At 46.3% G+C, this 20,475-nt stretch overlaps 1 protein-coding gene across 1 annotated transcript; it reads left to right on the plus strand.

The window, feature by feature from the left end:
* Positions 1-4,114: 4,114 nt before the first annotated feature.
* LOC123066301 (mini zinc finger protein 3-like) lies at positions 4,115-4,759 on the plus strand. The gene has a single exon (XM_044489407.1). It carries the CDS (start codon positions 4,169-4,171, stop codon positions 4,457-4,459), a length of 291 nt encoding a protein of 96 aa, XP_044345342.1. The 5' UTR covers positions 4,115-4,168; the 3' UTR covers positions 4,460-4,759.
* The last annotated feature ends 15,716 nt before the right edge of the window (positions 4,760-20,475 follow it).

The raw sequence follows: 20,475 nt of genomic DNA on the forward strand, positions 1-20,475 counted from the left end.
TGTGCCTTTCGCAAAAGCAAAACCGTGCCTCTTGCAAAAGGAAAACCGTGTCTCTCGCGGAAGCAAAACAAAACGAGTTTCTTCCGCAAAAATATTTGTTTTCGAACTTTTGTTGTCCAAAAGCTAAAGAAGACCACTGGAATACCAAAAAGTCAAAAAAAAACAAAAACCATTTATAAAGCCGAAAACGCGTGCGGGGCAATAAAAAAAATCCGGAGAGAGGGCACAAAGCGCGACACATGGCGGCACCTGAGAGCGTGCCAAGTAGCACGCTCTCGGCCCACCCCCAGGTGATCGTTGTGAGGCTCCCGAAGGAGCACTCGTCAACTAGTTGCTCTCTACAAACCCGGCTGGAAGCTTGTGCGATGGTGATCCCTAATGGGTTTGCCCGTTTATAACTAGCATGTCCCACTTGGTCAGCTCTCGCTGAAGGCAGCGGCCAAAATGGGCCGACCCAGCTCGTGCTAGGCCACTGCTTCTTCTCTTTATTTGGACCTTTTGTTTTACTTTTTTATTTCTTTCATTTTACTTTTGTTTACACTTCCAAAAGTGCTAAACATATATATCACACATATTTCCATAATATTTTGAATAATGTAATCCTACATTTGACAAATGTTAAATGTGTATAGAAAAAATGTTGACCATGTATGTGGAAAATGTATACAAAAAGTTTACAATGGGTGTGAAAAAAGTTGATCATGTATTTAAAATATGTTACAAGTATTCAAAAAATGTTAATCAAGCATTTGAAAAATGTTGAATGTGTATAGAAAAAAATGTTGACCATATATTAAAAAAATGATGAAAACTTTTAATCAGGTATATGAAAATATTAATCATGCATTAAAAAATGTTGAACAAGTATTTCAAAAATGTTAATTCAGCATTTGGAAAATGTTAAATGTGTGTAGATAAATGTTGACTATGCATTAAAAATGTTAATCTTGTATTCAAAAAATGTTGATAAATCATTTGAAAACTGTTAAATGTTCATAGAAATATTTTTGAGGATGTGTTAGATATTTCTTAATCAAGCATTTGAAAAAACAAATGAAGTGTGTATAGTAAAAATGTTGACCATGTATACAAAAAATGTTAATCAAGCATTTGAAGAATGTCAAAATGTGTATAGAAAAAAAGTTTACGATGTATTAAAAAATATTAAATTTGTATTGTAAAAATGTAAACCTGTATTAGATAAATGTTCTTGACATATAGAAAAAAATTATAATTAAAACCAAAAGAAAATAAACAAACTAAAAAAAATAAAACCCGAAAAAGAAACAAAATAAAAAAGGAAGAAATAAAATAAAAAAACATGAAAAAAATGTTGACCATGTGTTCAGAAAATGGTAATCTTGTATTTAAAATATATTAAATGTGTATAGAAACCACTTTTGTTCAGCCTAGCATTCCACTTTTGTTCTATATTTGTTTTAATCGTTCGCTACTGGCCGAGCCGTTATGTGGATTCTTCAGGCGATAGTCCCTTCGGTCTCGTATTATGCCCTATCTACCATTAAGTTCATATTTGGCGCTATAAACACACTAAGTAAACTTTCCCTAGAATACAACCATGGGTCACTACAGTGAACTGCTAAACCAACATTTATGTGTAAAAAATCTGGAGTTTATTTTTCTTCAGCGGAAAAAAACATGGACTGGTGACACAAGATAATTGTTTTTTTTTGAATCGTCCAAGATAATTGGTGCTATAGTGCCATATAACGAAGATAAAGGAATCAACTCAATGTGTCAGCACATGGCTAGCACTATTTTTTGGAATTCATGAACATATTTTGAATGCATGAACAAAATTCCAAATCCAGGAACAGTTTTTGAATTCATGAATATTTTACAACTTTATGAATATTTTTCAAAATCATGAACATTTTTGAACTCATGAACAATTTAAATTTCTAAATAGTTTTCCGATTTTATGAAAAAAAATTGAATTTTCTTAATTTATGTAGATTTTTGAATCAACGAATTTTTTTCAATTGATGAATATTTTTTAATTCTTGATTTGTTTTGAATTTGTGAACATTTTTTTAATCCATATCCATTTCTTGATTCTGCGAAGATTGTTTGAATTGATGAGTATTTTTTCAATCTGCGAATAGTTTTAATTCATGAACCTTTTTCGAATCCAATAATATTTTTTTAAAATTCAAGAAAATTTATTCGAAGCCGTGAACAAGTTTTGAATATTGTGAACTTTTGAAAATTCACAAATATGTTTTATTTGTGACCATTTTCCAAATTCGTGAACAATTTTTAAATTTGTGAAACTTTTTAACTCGTTAACAATTTTTCTACTTTGAGAACATTTTCCGAACCATGTGTAGTGGGAAAAGAAACAAAAGGAAAAATCCGTGCTTTGGGGGGGGGGGGGGGGCGCTAGCGATCCATGTGTGCACCAATGGGCCAGCCCAACTCATGGTTCTACTGTAAGAAGAAAAGGCAATAAATGATATAAGACAAGGATTCACAAAATACTTATATGTTAACCAATTTGAAAATAGCAAAATAGTTATCATAATGGAAGCGGCATAAATGAATAAAATCAAAAAGCGTTTCGGTTTTCTTTGTAGCCGCATACTTAGTGTTGCACCAAGACAACCAAAAGGCTGCAACCAATAGTGTTGATTTCACTGCATGAGTTCCCATGTTAACTTAGTGATATGGTTACAATCCAAATATATTTCTAGATACTGACAAATGGTTTGTTCTGGACCGAGATACTAGTTTGTAATGCCCATGTTGTTACTGTCACACATATGCAAATATAAGTAATACTATACAATCAAAAAAAATTGGGAATGCAGTTGCTTTAATACGTGGTTATGGTGGTTTCATCTTAGTTGGGGGCTCGTGATTCTACCGCAAGAAAAAATACAACAACGTAGAAAAACAATATGCACATATTACTATATGCGAGCCAGTTTAAAGAAGCTTCATGCAGAAAAACTGGTTTAGAGAAGCACATTCTTAGTTGTAAACTAATGGAGCTATTGTAAATGAATACAAACTGGATGCTCGCTTCACTTGTAGCCGCACACAGTGTTGCGCCAAGACAACCAAAAGGCTCCAACACACCATACACGAAACGAATGCCATGGTGATTTCACTGGATGAGCTCCTCTTGTTACTTAGCAATATGATTACAAGAAAAATATAGGGCCTATTACTAGCATATGGTTTTTTTCAAAAGTAATCGTGTGAAATCTTACCCAGAGACTCTATCTACCATCCAATTTGATTGCGCAAGACGTAGCTGGCAAACCTATATCTACCGTCCATGAAGTAACGGAAGCTATGCAGACAAAACAAAGTTTGTTTTGCTTTTCCGTGAAGTATAACCCCGGGCCAAATTAGTACATATGCCCAAGCCCCAAACGCGTGGCATGGAACCAGCATCCCATTTTTAATCATGGTTTACCATAGGTTTATAAAGCCATGTGCTGGCAATGCTCATGTAGTCAGTGTCACGCATATGCATCCATAAATACTACCACACAGGCAAAAGACTTGATTGAGGTACTCAGTTGCTCTAATACGTGCTTATGGTGGTTTTGTGTTGGATGGAGGCTCATTATTCTACTGTATAAAGAAAATGCAACAAACGATTAGAAAAGCGAGCACATATATATTAACCAATTTAAAAGAGCAGGGTATTTGTAAAGTAATGGAGTTTAGTATAAATCAATATACACCAAAAGTGTTCCCTTGGGTTTGTAGCCGCACATAGTGTCACGTCAATACAACCAAAAGGATTCAATGCACCATGCACGAAACCAATGGCATGTTGATATCACTCCATAGTTACCTTGTAAATTAGTGAAATGATTATGAGCCAGATATAGAACCGTTCACTTGCACATGTTCAAGCCTATGTACTGTCCATATAGGAAGCAAAAACTAAACAGACAAAACAAAGTTTGTTTTGCTTCTTCACAAAGTATAACCCCGTGCCAAATTAGCCTAAGGCGCAAATGCCCCAAGCCCCAGACACGTGGCACGGAATCTGTGGATTTTTGTAACCAAAGTAGTCACTATCACCTATATAAGCATGACACCTTCCATCCATCCATCCAAGGCGTGGCAGCAAAGCTATTCCTATTACCACTTGTTTTCCCCTTCAAACTTTCGTCTCGCGCCTAACATGGGGTCTCGGCAGGACCAGCCCGCCGTCAACGGGGAGCAAGGTAATGGCGCGGGGGCAGCCTATGTGCGGTACAGGGAGTGCCAGCGCAACCATGCCATCGGAATCGGCCGGTATGCCGTCGACGGCTGCCAAGAGTTCACGGTGTTAATGGGCGTCGACGAGGCTGCCATGCTCCTCTGTGCGGCATGTGGCTGCCACCGCAACTTCCACAGGCGCGAGGTCGTCAACGAGTTCGGCGCCGACTACCATGCTCCTCGGACGCCCCCCGCCAACGAAAATCGCCATTGAAGCCATGAAGCTTGTTGCTGCTGCCTCTTCTTGTTCATCGTGAGTTGGATCTAGCCGGATCATGCATGGCCCAGGCATGGCTGGCAGTATTTTATTTCATCTTCTTTGTCATCTTATGAAATTTGTGTGGATGAATAATTTGCGGGGGGTGTCCCGTCCGCATAGGTCGATCAATGTGATGAATCTCTTCTATGAGTTCAAATTTGATTTCCCTTGTGCTTCTTTACTTGATGAGGCTTGTTTTTCTTTTACTTTCCATAGTCCGGAAGTAATTAATTTATATAGTTTCTCTCATTTATATTAACCAAACCGATTTCGGTGTAATGTCACCAGATCACCATATCGAGGAACATCCTTTTCTTTTGGATGTATCGATCTCCTCTTTCTCCAAGCTACTCGCATCGTCGCACACGTAGGCCCCTCCTTCTACTGGTTATAATTAAGTTGGACCATATTACGCTCGCACGGGAGCTTGATGATTACTCACTGAACTAGCAGGTTGAAATCAACACCACCGTGCGTCAGCGTGAGACTAGTGCTGTAAGAGTTTACTGCGTCCGTTTCATAATATAAGAGTATTTTTGTAAAATAATGAGTATGTATGTTGGGTGGACACCGCAACCTTTTACTCTTTTGATTGTAAGAGTGACCCCGCAAGTAGAAGTTATCACAAGGGATTAGGAGGGAAGCTGAGCTCCGGTCCAAACCCCGCCCACGTGCTCCCAAGTCCTGGCCGGCTAGTTTCCACAAGGCAATGGTAAAGGCTGCCGGTGCTATACCATGCCTACTGCCAGCAGCACGCATTTTGTTGGTTTCTGGATATTCCAGGAATAATTTTGTTTGTTTCTAGATATTTCCTTTTTTTTTTGAACAAGAGAAGGCGCTTAAAGCGCCAATATATTCAGCTCAGTAGCAGAGTACAGCATGAAGTACAAAGCCCTGTAAAGACACGGTAGATAAGATAGAAGTTACATGACAAAGCATGGTCTTATGAGCTGAAGCAAAGCAACTGAAGACAGGTTCAGTAGCACTACTAAGAACCTGATGAGCATCATTATGAGCAACTCCATTTATCTTCCTCGAAATGTGAAACACCTGTGAATGGAGATCATCTGTAATCCTAAAGAAATCTGCAAGTTGTGCTCTGATTGCCCATGGAGTGGAGTCAGCAGAAACATTTATGGTCGCAGCCGCCTTTGCCAAAGAAATGTTGTCCGTCAGGAAAGTTGGTTGTGTCACCTGCAATAGTTGGACAATTTTGGCTGCAAGAAGAAGAGTGAGCGCTTCAGCTTGAATGGGCGAAGTAGTGGTCGGGGCTGAGGCTTGGACCTGTACATCAACGTTCTTGTTGCCTTGAACGAATTTGAGAAAGACACCAATGCCCGTAGCAACACTACCATTTGATAAACCTGGAACTTTTGAGCACCTAAAAGAAGCATCAGAATAGATTTTTGCACCATCAATAAGACACTACTAGGAAAAGGCCTACTAATGGCGCACCTAATTTGGCCATTAATGGCGCATTAGCGGTGCGCCATTAGTACCACGCCATTAGTATATTTTACTAATGGCGCACCCCCTGGTGCGCCATTAGTATCTGATATACTAATGGCGCACCACTGATGCGCCATTAGTGTATACAGAAGTGCGCCATTAGTATGCCTCCCAGGGGCCATGTATACCCAGGTGCTCTGGCATACTAATGGCGCACGGCAGCAAGATGCGCCATTAGTAACCTCGGCATACTAATGGCGCATTCTTCAGTGATGCGCCATTAGTATGCTTTGTCATACTAATGGCGCACTGTCATGTGATGCGCCATTAGTATGAATATTAGGTTTTTTTTATTATTATTTTCTGTTTTTTGCACAGGTTACAAAATGTATAATTTGACAAAATATAGACAGCACACATCAACAACAGATTCATCGAATACAATAGAAGATTAGTCTTTGAATACAATTCATCATATTAGTCTCCGAATACAATTCATCATATTAGTCTCCGAATTGAAAAGATCGAACAAAGATAGAACATTATATTACAAGTCTCGAGACCGCGAGTAGCGAGTTTGTCTTCACATTACAAGTCGATATCGATCATCTAAACTACCATCACATAAAAGAGAGTTGCGGTCATCACGATGAGCATCATCACGATGAAACTCGTCTTCATCCGGTTCCTCCAACGCTCCCTCCCCTCTCCCGCTAGATAGCGGGCGTATCTAGATTCGGCCTCGGCCCTAGTGGTGTACCCTTTGTAACTGTTACCGCTGAATCGGTGAACCTGTCTCCGACACTCCTCCCAGTCGTCGTAGACTCCGGGAACCTTACCCTTGTACACGACATACGTCGGCATCGCTATGCACTAGCCAAACGAAACGTTAGTACCAATTCACAGACAATACATAAGCAATATATAAGTATGCAACAGAATGATCGGAAGAGAAAAGCAAGACATTAATAGCATCGATTACATCTAAGTTGAACGACTCTCGAAACCAAAGAGACATACTACAAGTTCATTAAAGTTTAATTACAACATGAGCCAATCGATGTTTCAGAACTAGACACAGCATCACTGCTTTCGACTCGACTCAAGGGACCGAAGCATGGATGAAGCCGCCGTCTATCGTGGGAGTCATGAAAGAACGGGCGTTGTCAGCCTGCATTTGTAGCATTGTGTCGATGTCACTGTTGGACGGTTGATTTCTGAGGTAGAACTGCCCCGAGGTACGAAGGACATCTTGATGGATGATTTCCGCAAACTCCGACTGGATGCGAAAGAATTCTTGTCTGATGTCCGCGTCCTGGATTGCCGACACGCTCGCGGCCCAATCTTTGAGTCTACTCGGTAGCAGAAGTTGATGATGGTCCCGTACGATCGCCCGCATGTGATGGATGGCGTAGTAGGCACCCTTCTGACCGCCAGGCGGCTGCTTGACGCAGCAGAACGTCGTATTGTGGGAGAACACGTGCTTGCCGTACTTACGAATAGGCCTGGTGAAGGTGCCTCCAGATTTGACGTAGCCGGGGAGAACATCATCAAGAACCTTCTTGACATTTGTGTAGTCTACGTTCGACTGACGGTCCGGGTCGAAATACGTGGCCATGGAATATTTGGGGCTTAGGAGGATGAGCGTGCAATGTGTGTCACTGCAGAAAACACGGAATGTTAAAAGAAAAACGATCGAAATCTAAGAATTCATATGTTACGGGGCGGTTGAGGGGAGGACTTACTCGGGAAAGTAAGGCACGAGGAAGTTATCCTTATCTTGGTTTGCCAGAATGACGCCTTCGAGGTAAGAACTCGCGACTTGCCGGTCCCCAGCGCTGCCCAAGATCTTGGCACGCATGTAGAAGGGGTCGACTATCACGATGTCCGGGGTCTTGTCGCGAATGATCCGCATCTCCATACTCAGCGAAAATAGCCGAACAAAGGTGTAGTGCAGCGGATGAAGGTTCAACATAGCGTGGATGTCATCAAACCGCAGGACGATCGTACCCCCGATGGAGTTATCCACAAAGCCCTTGCCCTCTGGCACCTTGGCCGCGAAAACCGGGTATGCCACATCCTTCTCTCTGAGACGCCGCTTCTCCAAAGAAAGAACACTGTCATGCAGACTCCGCATAGCACCGGTTGCAGCATTGAGCATATTTGTCGGTAGCATCGCCCTACCCGCCACATGCACCCTCCTCGAGATATCCTCAGGTGAAGGTGGCCCGTCCTGAGCACGGATCGTACTCGGTGCCGGCTGGCTCGCACCCTTGTTAGTCTTTCTTTTGCGTGCCTTCTTCTTCTCCTGTAATGGGACCGAGTTCTGCTCACAGACCGCCTTCTTGAGTGTATTTGGGCTGATAATATTTCGCACCTCGCCTATCTGAGGCTCGGTGGAGTCGGCAGCTGGAGGCGTCTCCTGAGAGCTGAACGGCAGACGACGCCTGTTGCAACTTGGCTTCTCCGCGGTACCAGCTAGATCGCGCACGTCTTTTGTTGGGTTGGGTTCTTGAGAAGGAGCCCCCATGAAGTCGCCATCGTACCCATGTTCGGCAAAGTACTGATCGACGTTGCCAAATGTATCGTCGTCGTAGTCGTTCTGATCCTGTGCCATATGCATGTTTGGATCCAGTGGCATAGGGATGTCCGGCACCGTTGCGGCGGTCTTGCCATGGGGCCGACTTGGCGCCGGCACGACTGGCGGTGTTGTCTTTGGGGTGGTGTCCCCCGCCCCCAAACGAATCTGGCTCTTCGGCCAAAGCAGGGGCCAGCTCAGGCAGGCGCTGAGGGTCATCACATCATCATCGTCGGCCCCGACGGGTCGAATCGGAGGTAACAACTCGTCGCAGCCTGGCAGCACCCGAACCAGTTGAACCCTAAACAAGTTGGGTGGCATCTGGGTACCGTGGAACAAGGGGTTGCCCGGTTGAACGATTTTGCCCTTGGCGACATCGACCAACTCGTTGTTCACGAAGTGCAGGAGAGTGCACGGAACGTCGGCGGCGCCCTGCGAAAACATGTAGGGCGTCAGGGATGCCCAGTCAAAGGCAAGGAGATGAAGTCCTCGGCCGAGAGAGGCTTAATTAGTTACCGTGATGATGGCGTCGAGCTCGGCTAATGTCGAGGCACCGCCAACGGCGGGCGTGCAGTTGACGGAGGGGCCGCTTGCTGCAGAGGTGCCGGCCGGCGTACACCCGGGTGCATTAAGCTCCCGTGCCGGCGTCGGAGACACCAATGCCGCCTCCACCGGAGACACCAATGGCCCCGCCATCGCATTCTGCGAGTTGCTGGCCGTGAAGCTAGGAATCGGGGGCGGCCCCTGTTGGCCGCCCGCAATCCACGCACTCAACCCCTGGATCAAGGTAGGCACAATGGCGGTGATCGTCGCTCCGAGTCGTTGTTCCACTTGCTCTTGGACAATCTCCGGAATCCGCGCCACCTGTGCCTTGAGTTCTTGAACCTCGCGCGCCTGGCTTTCCGAGCTGGTCTTTTTCTCCTTCCGCACACCAGCGGTATAGTATGACCCCCATTTTGTGGACAAGCCTTTGCCGGCCACACGACCAGCTGACGTCGGCTTACTGAGCTTATCCTTGTTCTTCATTACATTCAACGCCCTATTTAGAGTGGTGTCCCAAGGGTTGCTCGTAGTCGACCCCGCGCTACTGCTTTCAGTCGCCTGCGGAAGGAATGTGAACCATTTAGAAATTTGGCTTCATTAATTAGAATGCAACCATATGGAGCTAATTACGCGGGGGTGTATTCCTTACCAGAACAAGCTCAAGCGCCCTGGTCTTCGGATCCGTGGTAAGCTCCTTTGTTATCGGGTCCTCCTTGTACCGGGCCCTGACATAGTTCCTAGTCTGCTTGTTACCGCTGTATTTCTCGAAGCGGGGCGGTAGGCCTTGCTCGGCACGCTCCGCGTCCTCCTTGTCCCATATAGGCTCCGCCACTCTGTAACCGCCGGGACCGAGTTTGTGTTCCCCTAAGTTCAGCTCCCGCATTTCTTTCCCCCACTGACTTGATTGGGAGTTTGCGGTGCTCGAGCAATTGATCTTGAAGTCGTTGTAGTCATCTTCGGTGATCGAAGGATTTTTCTCCTTGATCTTCTCATAACTCTCACCTTTCTCGATCATTCTCTTCACATTGCTTTCCAAGTAGACAGGGCCTTGCTCATCTTCGTGAGGGCAGCATTGTTCACTTTATTCCCTTTGAGGCTTGTGTTTTCAAAAGCAGCGGGGAACTTGTATCGTTCGTGCAGCTTCGTGAAGAGGAGGTTGCGCAAATTCCCTCGGTCAGGATGCCTCAGGTTCTCGGTGTTGATCGAGACGGTGCTCCGGAGAATGCACCCGAGCTGAAGCGAGTACCCCTTGACTATTCGTTCGGGCGCCGTTGGATTCCCGTCGGAGTCCACTTCAGTAACTTCCTCCTTGAGGGTGCGGAGCACGGTCGGGCGCCGGTCCTTCCGTTGCCTCTTCTGTTGGCTGCCATCTGTGCGTGCGCCGCCATCATCAGTGGTGGCATCCTCGGCGGCACCATCAGTGGTGGCATCAGTGGGGTCATCCTCGGCGGTACCATCAGTGGTCTCAGGATCGGTGGGGAAGGCGGCGTCCTCATACAAGTGAGGTTGTTCCTCCATCTCTCGGGACAGCTCCCAGAATGCCTTGCCGCCCGAACCCCCGGCCTCATCGTTCTGGGCCATGTTTCTCTCTAAATAGAAACAAAGTTTGGTCAAAAAGTTGGTTATTGTCAACGAACAAGATCATGGTCTCATCATTTAGGGTTTGTCGACACCGAGGCATCCTAAAATCTAAGCTTTTATCATTGAGGGTTTTTCGACACCGAGGCACGCCTATGGTTTAATGCAGCTAGAATAAAGGGGCACTTGATCCTACTTAATTAACTACTAAGATACCCCGGCCCATGCATTAGTCACAAGTACCCCATATGTCCTATTTTTAGCAAAGTCATGCTAAAATTCACGGAAAATTTCAGCATGACCTTTGCTGAAAATAGGACATATGGAGTACCCGAATTTGCCGGAACGGAAGTTAATCGACATTCCAGCAAACTCAAGGGCCTCTCGGGTGGACAAGGCAAAAAAGGCCTCCATCACAACATGGAAAAATATATATCAGCAAACTCAAGGGCTTTTGCTTTTGCTTTTCAGTGCCAAATTGTAGCTAGTACCAGCAAATTAACATCTAGCAGCAATCTTCCTAGTCTAAGCATCATCTGACCTGGTAACTGTACCAGTTTGGTTCAATTAAAAAAAAGACCTGGTAACTGTACCAGCTACCACATTGTTCACGGACAGCTACCAAACTGTTTCTGTATCAAAACAACATGGTAGCTGTAAATGTGGCAAAGAAGCACAATAAATCTGATAAGTTGGTATACAGCTTCAGGTTCCATACAAAGTCAAATGCCAATGGGCAAAAAAAGTAAGTAGCTAGTTAATTGCCTTATTTTCAGTGTAACAAAAATTATGGGAAAATTTACACTGTTATTAGGGGAAGTTTTATACTGTAATTACATATAAGAAGCATCAGGGCTACACTGAAAATTGCTGAGCTTACACTAAAATACATCTGCACTGCAGGGCTTGTACACACAAATTCAGTTAGATGATCTAACACTGACAAAATAAAGGAAACACCTACTGAACCAATACAGAGATATGAAAGCACAAGTTACTAGCATTTGCCTAAAAACTACATAACTAGGATATGAAAGCACAAGTTACTAGCATTTTCCTAAAAACTACATAACTAGTGGACCAACTCTCTGTCTGTAACAAGAACTATAGATCATGGGTGCTCGGGGGAAAGTAGCACAAACAGACAATGCAAACAACCAATCAACTAGTGAAGCCAATCAAGAACCTAGAGATATAGCTAGCAAACTGAGAAGCACATGCAGAGCAAGAGCAGAGCAGAGCAAAAGAACAAAGCATCAACTTTGTCAAGCGTATGAAATTGCTTAGGTTCAACAGAAAACAAAAATGCCCTGTCAATTTTCAATGCCCTGTTTAATTGACCAAACAAGTGTTTTTATAGGCATAATACAGCAGCACAGTACTCCTAGTGATTCTTGGTGAACTGTGGAAGATTAAAGTACCAGATACTAACCATTTCAATAAATATTAAAATGGCCAAAAAAGGCATCATTTGATGAAGCAAACTTGAAGCAGTAGATTAACCAAAAATAAGCTTAACCCTTCAGATACTAACCATTTTATCTAGTGTATAGTTTCTTTGTTTCAGATAGAACCAAGTTTTATCTAGTAGATTAACCAAGTTTCAGATATTAACCAAGGATCTTCCCTTGCAGAAATTGCACATGCCATTCAGAAAGAAAAAGCATTCTGAAGTAGAGTTCAGAAAAAAATTTGTCATCATCAACTAACGTCTCAGCGACTTCTACTGTTTTTATTTTTTGAATTCTGGACTTCTACTGTTCTGTTATGTTGGGCTGCACGATGCCATACATTCCTCTATGCACTTCTAAACTTGTAAGATGTAACCTTTCTAGTACACTACAGAAAGAACAACATGGACGTCTCATGACAGCCGGGAGGAGACTTGGAGTCAAACTACCGCTAGCTTGCTCAACTCCCTATGTTCCGACCTCCACGTACAACAGGTGGTTGCGTGCAAATTCTACCTACTCTTGGAAACATATAGAGTCACAGGGCGTTCCTTTCTTGTTTCTGTTCAAGAACCTTGAGAGGAAAAGACAACAAGTTGATGATTATTATCAGCAAAGACTAGCCAAGACAAACAACGCTATAACTGACTGTTTTGGTTGCATTTGGTTTTTCTAGATGTACAATATCTAAAACTAATGAACCAGGAAGAAAAATGTGAAAAATTGTGAGAGGGGGAGAGGGGGAGAGGAGGAGAGGAGGAGGGGGAGCTCACGGGGGCAGGAGGAGGGTTGGTAGCACCACATTTTCTTGTACAGTTAACCAATTTTCTTGTCGGTTCGAGAGCTGGTAGCACCACATTGATGTGTTTATGCCAGCTAGAGCAGAACTAGTCGTCCTCACAACAGAACATTTGACAGGGCAACAGCAACAGAACTAGTCGTCCTCACAACTAAAATAAACAGGGCAGCAACAACCAGCCATCATGCCTAACTGCCTACCCAATTCCCATTTCAATTTGCACTTGACCAAACCATGTCCATCGTGCCTAACAAGCAGCAACCTATTCATACAAGTCGGGTGAAACATGCATGTGCTAATCAAACATGAAGGAAGGGCATACATATATGATTATTAACCAATCCGAGAGACTTTGCGGGTTTTCTGAACCAAACCAAGTGCAAGTAGCGCTAGATTTTAGCCTTTCGCATCATCACCACTACGAATTCCACAACAGCCCTGACTAATTAACCGCATGATCGTAGAAAAGGAGAAAAAATCCCCACCCAGTTCGTCGAACAGAGCAGAGCACAAAAATCCCCTCCAGTGAATTTTACCACGATCTACTACTTGGGGCCGCGAATTCGCAGGACTGTAGGAGCATGGAATGGATAATAAGGAGGCGCATACCTAGAGGAAGAGACGACCACCGACGATTCTGCGAAGTTGAAGAAGAAGAAGCCGATCTGGATGGATGATGACGATCTCCTCCGTGCGCTCCGTGGATATTTGGGCTCCTGTGTGCGCTCAACAATGGTGTCGGGGCGGCGCTGGCGACGGTGGTGTGGACGGGGCGGCGCTGGTGTCAGGGCGGCGTCGAGGGCGGCGGGGCGACGGTGGTGTCGGGGCGGCGCTGGCGACGGTGGTGTGGACGGGGCGGCGCTGGTGTCGGGGCGGCGTCGAGGGCGGCGGGGCGACGGTGGTGTCGGGGCGGCGCTGGCGACGGTGGTGTGGACGGGGCGGCGCTGGTGTCGGGGCGGCGTCGAGGGCGGCGGGGCGACGGTGGTGTCGGGGCGGCGCTGGCGACGGTGGTGTGGATGGGGCGGCGCTGGTGTCGGGGCGGCGTCGAGGGCGGCGGGGCGACGGTGGTGTCGGGGCGGCGCTGGCGACGATGGTGTGGACGGGGCGGCGCTGGTGTCGGGGCGGCGTCGAGGGCGGCGGGGCGGCGGCGTTGGGAGAGGAGAGGGGAAGGGGATCGCGGGCGAGGGCGAGGGAGAGAGAGGGGATCGATACGAAGTAGGGGCGGCACAATACTAATGGCGCACCACCCCTCGGTGCGCCATAAGTACATACATGCTAATGGCGCACCTCACCCAGGTGCGCCATTAGTATTTTTTTTTACTTCTGCTCGAGCCAACAGGTTATCTACCACCTGACCTGATACACATCAAGTCTTCTCTACTAGCTCGACTGGTCAGCAGCTAGTTCTCACACCAGGAGGTCCTGGGTTCGATTCCCAGGCTCCATGATTTTTTTATGCATTTAAAATGCTGTTTGATACTTATTTGTGTTTAAATATGTTCAAACTTGTTTAAATCATAACAGTAATATTTTTTTATAAGACAGTAATAATTTTTTTAAAAATATCATCAAACAGTAATGCATGCCGGTGGAGCGGGGGAGGGTGCGGGGGGTGCGGGGGGTCGGCGGCGGCGGTTGAGTAGGGGAGGGGTGCGGGGGGTCGGCGGCGGCGGTTGAGTAGGGGAGGGGTGCGGGGGGTCGGCGGCGGCGGTTGAGTAGGGGAATCGAGGGTGCGGGCGGTCGGCGGCGGCGGCCGGTGGACCGGATCTGGCGAGGTGGGATAGCGATCGAGATGGAGGGGGATCGAGGTGGGATAGCGATCGAGATGGAGGGGGATCGAGATCGAGGTGGGATAGCGATCGAGATGGAGTGGGACCGGATCTGGCGAGGTGGGATAGTGTCCATGAAATTAAAAAATATTCATGATAGTTCAAAAAGTGCCCATGAAATACAATCGAGAAATGAAGTCTACGATTTAAATACAATCGATCTTAGCTAGCTATCTCTTCACAATCTTCTTGCCCTTCTTTTTCGCAAATGGAGTTCTTCTATGGAACGGACGTCCTTTAGGTAGGGTGGTCCTGCTTCTTCTTGTGGTGTATGCTGCTACTTCATCATCGTCGTCATGTTCGATCCTCGGGTCGCCGTACTTGTCGAAGTCTTGCTCATTGGCTACTCCATCCATTCCGATGATCTTCCTTTTGCCTCTCCTCACGACAACACGACTGGGCTTTGGCGGGTCGGTAATGAAGAAGCATTGGTCCACTTGGGAAGCCAGTACCCATGGCTCATTTTTCGCGGTGACGTTTGCGCCCGCGGTCTTGGATTTGGCTTCGGGTATAACCATGGTGGTGAAATACCGGTCTTCTTTTATGACGTTCTTGGCCCATCTGACACGGAACATCGGGACCTTCTCTCCAGCGTAGCTCAGCTCCCAGATCTCCTCGATCCTTCCGTAGTATCTGTCCTTGTCGTTACCGGTGTAGGATTCCATCGTTACCCCGGAGTTCTGATAACCATCGCTCTTCATGTCCTTGGCCTCGGTGTAGAATGTGTAGCCGTTGATATCGTACGCCTCATAGGTCATCAGGTTGTGCTCGGCGCCCTGTGACAAGGCGAATATGAGTTGTTCTTCCGCGGAAGAATCCTCATGTAAAGGGTACGACAGAAGCTTCTGCTTGAACCAACGCGTGAAACATGAGTTGTGCTCTTTGAGTATATCTCCGTCCGTCCTCTGTTGGCCTCGGTCATTGTACGTCTTCTTAATAAAGGTTTTGTGCTGTACCACCCAAGGATCGACCACGTCTATGTGTTGTAGCGCGACTAGGTTTGCTCTTTCAAAGTCGGCGAGTCGACCATCGAAGTCGACATGCATTTCGCGGCGACCCTCACGGTAACCCCATCCAGCGAGCCTGCCGAGGTGCCTGTTGACGGGCAGACCAACGGGGTTCTCGATGCCTAGATAATTCGTGCAGTAGGAGATGCACTCTTCGGTCAGAAAGCCCCTGGCTATGCTTCCTTCTGGACGTGACATGTTGCGAACGTATCCTTTGATGACACCATTCATCCTTTCGAACGGCATCATGCTGTGCAGGAACGTCGGCCCGAGTTGGATGATATCCTCCACTATATGGACCAGCAGATGCACCATAACGTCGAAGAATGCGGGCGGGAAGTACATCTCAAGCTCGCATAGTATCACCACGATCTCTTCCTGTAGCCTTCTGAGTTGCCTCACGCCAATCGACTTCCGAGAGATGACGTCGAAGAAGTTGCATAGGCCAAATAGCGTTTCACGGACGTGCGTGTCCATGATCCCACGGATTGCAACTGGAAGTATCTGTGTCATCAGCACGTGACAGTCGTGAGACTTCATCCCGCTGAACTTCTGCTTCGCTGGGTCTAGGTATCTGCTTATCTTCCCCGCGTAACCGTAAGGAAGTTTTACTCCTAGGAGGCAGGTGAAAAACTGCTCGATCTCCTCCTGACTTAGAGTGAAGCACGCGGGAGGGTAGTCATTTCCGGTCTTCTTGGCCTTTTTGCCTTTGCGACGACTTTCTGTGTCCTGCTTCGCCCTCATCATCATCATCATCATCATCATCATCATCATCATTAGCGTGAAGCTCCTGCCTGATGCCCATTGATTTCAAGTCTGCCCTTGCTTTCGGCCCATCTTTGGTCCTCTCTGGCATGTTGAGCAGGGTACCAAGCAGACTCTCGCACACGTTCTTCGTGATATGCATGACATCAAGGCTGTGAGGCACACGGTGGATCTTCCAGTACGGCAAGTCCCAGAAAACAGACCTCGTTTTCCATACCTTCAGCAGCGGCTCTGGCGCCTTTCGCTTCTTTCCCGGCTCTGGCGCCTTTTGCTTCTTTCCCGGCAGTGGGCAGTCTTTCCAATTTTTCAACAGCTTATCTATTTCCTCGCCGCTCCTCGTACACGGGCGTTTTCGGGGTTCGGTTTCACCATCGAACAGATCCTTGCGTTTCCTCCACGGGTCATCGTCGCGAAGCCACCTTCGATGTCCCATGAACACGGTTTTCGAAGACCCGGGATCTCTATCTAGCTGGCGATACGTTGTGTCATCCATGCACCTTACGCATCCAGAAAATCCGTGGACTACCTGCCCCGCGAGATATCCGTAACCGAGATAGTCGTGCACCGTCGTGAGCAGTGCGGCTCTCATAGGGAAATATTCTTTCTCTGCGGCGTCCCACGTATTGGCTGGCGTTTTCCACAGCGTGTCAAGCTCCTCTTTCAGCAGCCCCAGATACAGATTGATGTCGTTCCCTGGTTGTTTCGGCCCTTCAATTAGCATACTCATGTGAATGTACTTCCTCTTCATGCACAACCAGGGGGGAAGGTTGTACATCCACACAAACACAGGCCAGGTGCTATGTGTGCTTCTCTGGCTGCCAAACGGATTGACTCCATCGGTGCTCGCGCCCAGCACGATGTTCCTTGGATCGTTCCCAAATTCCGAGTCTTCGAAGTTCAACGCTTGCCACTGGCTCGCATCCTTAGGGTGACTCAGCATCTTGTCTTTTTTATCTATCTCCGGATCATTTGCGTCATCTTCTCGCTTCTTCTCCTCCCTATCCGCGTGCCAACGCAGGAGCTTTGCTACCTTAGGGTCCGCGAAATAGCGCTGCAGACGAGGAGTGATCGGAAAGTACCACACCACTTTTCGAGGAGCTTTCTTCCTCTTCTTGTATCGAGTGACGCCGCACACCGGACATATGGTAGACTCCGCGTGCTCGTCCCGATAAATGATGCAATTGTTCATGCACACATGGTATTTCACGTGCGGTAAATCGAGAGGACACACGATTTTCTTCGCCTCCTCCAAACTGGTCGGGCACTTGTTCCCCTTGGGAAGACGTTCGTGCCAGAATGACATGTTCTCGTCGAAGCATGCGTCGGTCATTTTGTGTTTTACCTTCATCTCCAGAGCCATGAGCGTTACTTTCAGGCGGGTATCCTCGGGCCTGCATCCTTCATACAATGGAGTAACCGCGTCTAACTCAAGTTGATCCATCTTGGCTTTCTCTCGGGCGGCAGCTCTGGCGTTATCCGTCTGCTTGAGAAGCAGCTCTTGAATATGAGGGTCCTGCACCCAGCCCATCGATGGTCCAGCGTCGTCTACTCCGCCGGCATCATCATCTTCATGATCATGCCCGTCGCCTGCTCCGGCATCTTCCTCATCATCATGTCCTGCATCTTCTACATGATGACTGTGTACAGCATCACCGTCGTGATCATCTCCTGGGGATTCTTCGTCTTCTCGCCCGCCCGAGCCGCGGTGGTTGTCTTGCTGCCCTTCCTCATTTCTTGCCCGGCCCCCATGGACGACTTCGTAGTCATCTTCATCACCTTGCCACCGATAGCCATCCATGAAACCACGCAAGAGCAGGTGGTCCCGCACCTGCCCGGAATCCGGGTCCGCAATAAGGCTCTTCAGCTTGCATCTTCGACACGGACATCTTATCTCCGTCTCGTTCTTTTGAAGCATCTCGGCCTTCGCGGACCTCAAAAACCTATTCACGATGCCTTCGGTCATCGTGCGGACCATGGTCGCCTGCGGGGTAGAGCAAAACGATATTTTAGAACCAAACAAAAATTTGGCATGACTTTCCCTAAAAATAGGACCAAAAAGAATGCTTAATGCCAAAATTCTCGCCGAAACGGAAATGAATCAACATTCCGGCAAAATATTGGCAACTATCGCATTTCAAATACCGGTACACCTCCAAACACAAACACATTTGCAACACCACAAACATATGCAACACCACGAACATACATAGATCTAGCTAGGCCGTAAAAAGTGCATGTGCACATTGTTGTAGGGAGAACAACATAAATATAGCTTCCCCCCTTACTTACCTATTAAAACAAGGTAATTTAACCACTTAATTTGAATGAATCTATGGTGGAAATGAGGTGAAAAAGAGGAGGCACCCGAGACAAGGAGGAGGTGGAGAGAATGAAGTGGGGAGAAAGTGAGTGTGGGTAGGAGAGGGCTGTCCAAAATATCTTGTTGCTGCCCACTTACTAATGGCGCACCAGCACTAAATGCGCCATTAGTAATCCAGGTAACTAATGGCGCACCTTCTGGCGGTGCGCCATTAGTAGTTTTGCAAAAAAAATACTAATGGCGCACTGATCCGCAGTGCGCCATTACTAGATTAAACTACTAATGGCGCACTTTATCCTGATGCGCCATTAGTATGTTTGGACAGGCGCACTAGTTAAAAAATTTTAATACTAATGGCGCACCCTTTGCACCGTTCGCCATTAGTAGTTACAACTACTAATGGCGCACTACGTCCGGATGCGCCATTAGTATGTTTGGACAGGCGCACTAGTTCAAAAAAAATTTGGTACTAATGGCGCACCCTTTTCCCGGTGCGCCATTAGTAGTTACAAGTACTAATGGCGCACTTTATCTGGATGCGCCATTAGTATGTTTGGACAGGCGCGCTAGTTCAAAAAAAAATTGATACTAATGGCGCACTCTTTGCCTGGTGCGCCATTAGTAGTTTCAACTCTAATGGCGTATCAGAAGGTGGTGCGCCATTAGTATATACTAATGGTGCACCTACTCTCTGGTGCGCCCTTTTTCTAGTAGTGAGAAGATCAGTTGTAAGAGTGCTTCCCTGTATTGGCAATGTAGAGCATTAACAGGGGAAGTAGCATTAGTAACAACATTGCGATCATCTAAGGGGAAAACCATATGAGACTTCTGCTGGCCGTCCAAAGCTAAGGCAGCCACATGTACCTGATGTGGGAGTGAGCATCTCCTATCAAAAAGACAATCACATCTGGACTTCCATATGCACCACAAAAAATTGAAAATATTAGGTATAGTAGCATATGGATGGTCCATATTGAGCAAATCTAGAATAACACTTTGCATAGAAAGATGATTTTCTGTTAGAAGATCACTCTGAAAGTACCAAGGATGCGCAAACCATGCTGCTCTAGCAAAATCACAAAGGAAAAAAATATGCATTTCATTTTCATCTTGAGCAGAACGACAACATTGTTTCGAAATATGCACAGAGAAACGACTAGCTCTCAAACCTGTTGGAAGGGCTTTCCGAAGCAACCTCCAGGCAAAAGTCTGGACTCTTGGGGCCATCAGTTTTTGTTTCCAAATTTGCTTTAGAAGAGCTTTAACCTGCTGAGAAACCTGAAAAGGCATATTCGATGGTTGCGCTTGAATATCCTGCAAACATAACTTATAAGTAGATTTTGAGCTACACTTTCCATTAGGAGTAAGATCCCAAACAAGAATATCTGGGCAATTGTCCTGAACTATGGTAGTGTAAATGATAATAGACGCCATGGGCTCGTTAAAAAGAGAATATATAAGCTCATTGTTCCATGCTTTTTTCCCTGGCAGCCAAAGGTCACTAACTCGAGCAGGATAGATGAAACCAACAGGTTGGATAATTAGATTATCATGAATATTAGTCCAAGCCGTGCACCAAGGGGTACTCCAAATGGAAATGTTCCCTTGGGTGATATGGTATGAGCAATGAGCTTTGAGTTTAGGGAGCATTC

This window comes from Triticum aestivum, chromosome 3B, assembly GCF_018294505.1.
Source record: "Triticum aestivum cultivar Chinese Spring chromosome 3B, IWGSC CS RefSeq v2.1, whole genome shotgun sequence".
Classification (NCBI taxonomy): Eukaryota; Viridiplantae; Streptophyta; class Magnoliopsida; order Poales; family Poaceae; genus Triticum; species Triticum aestivum.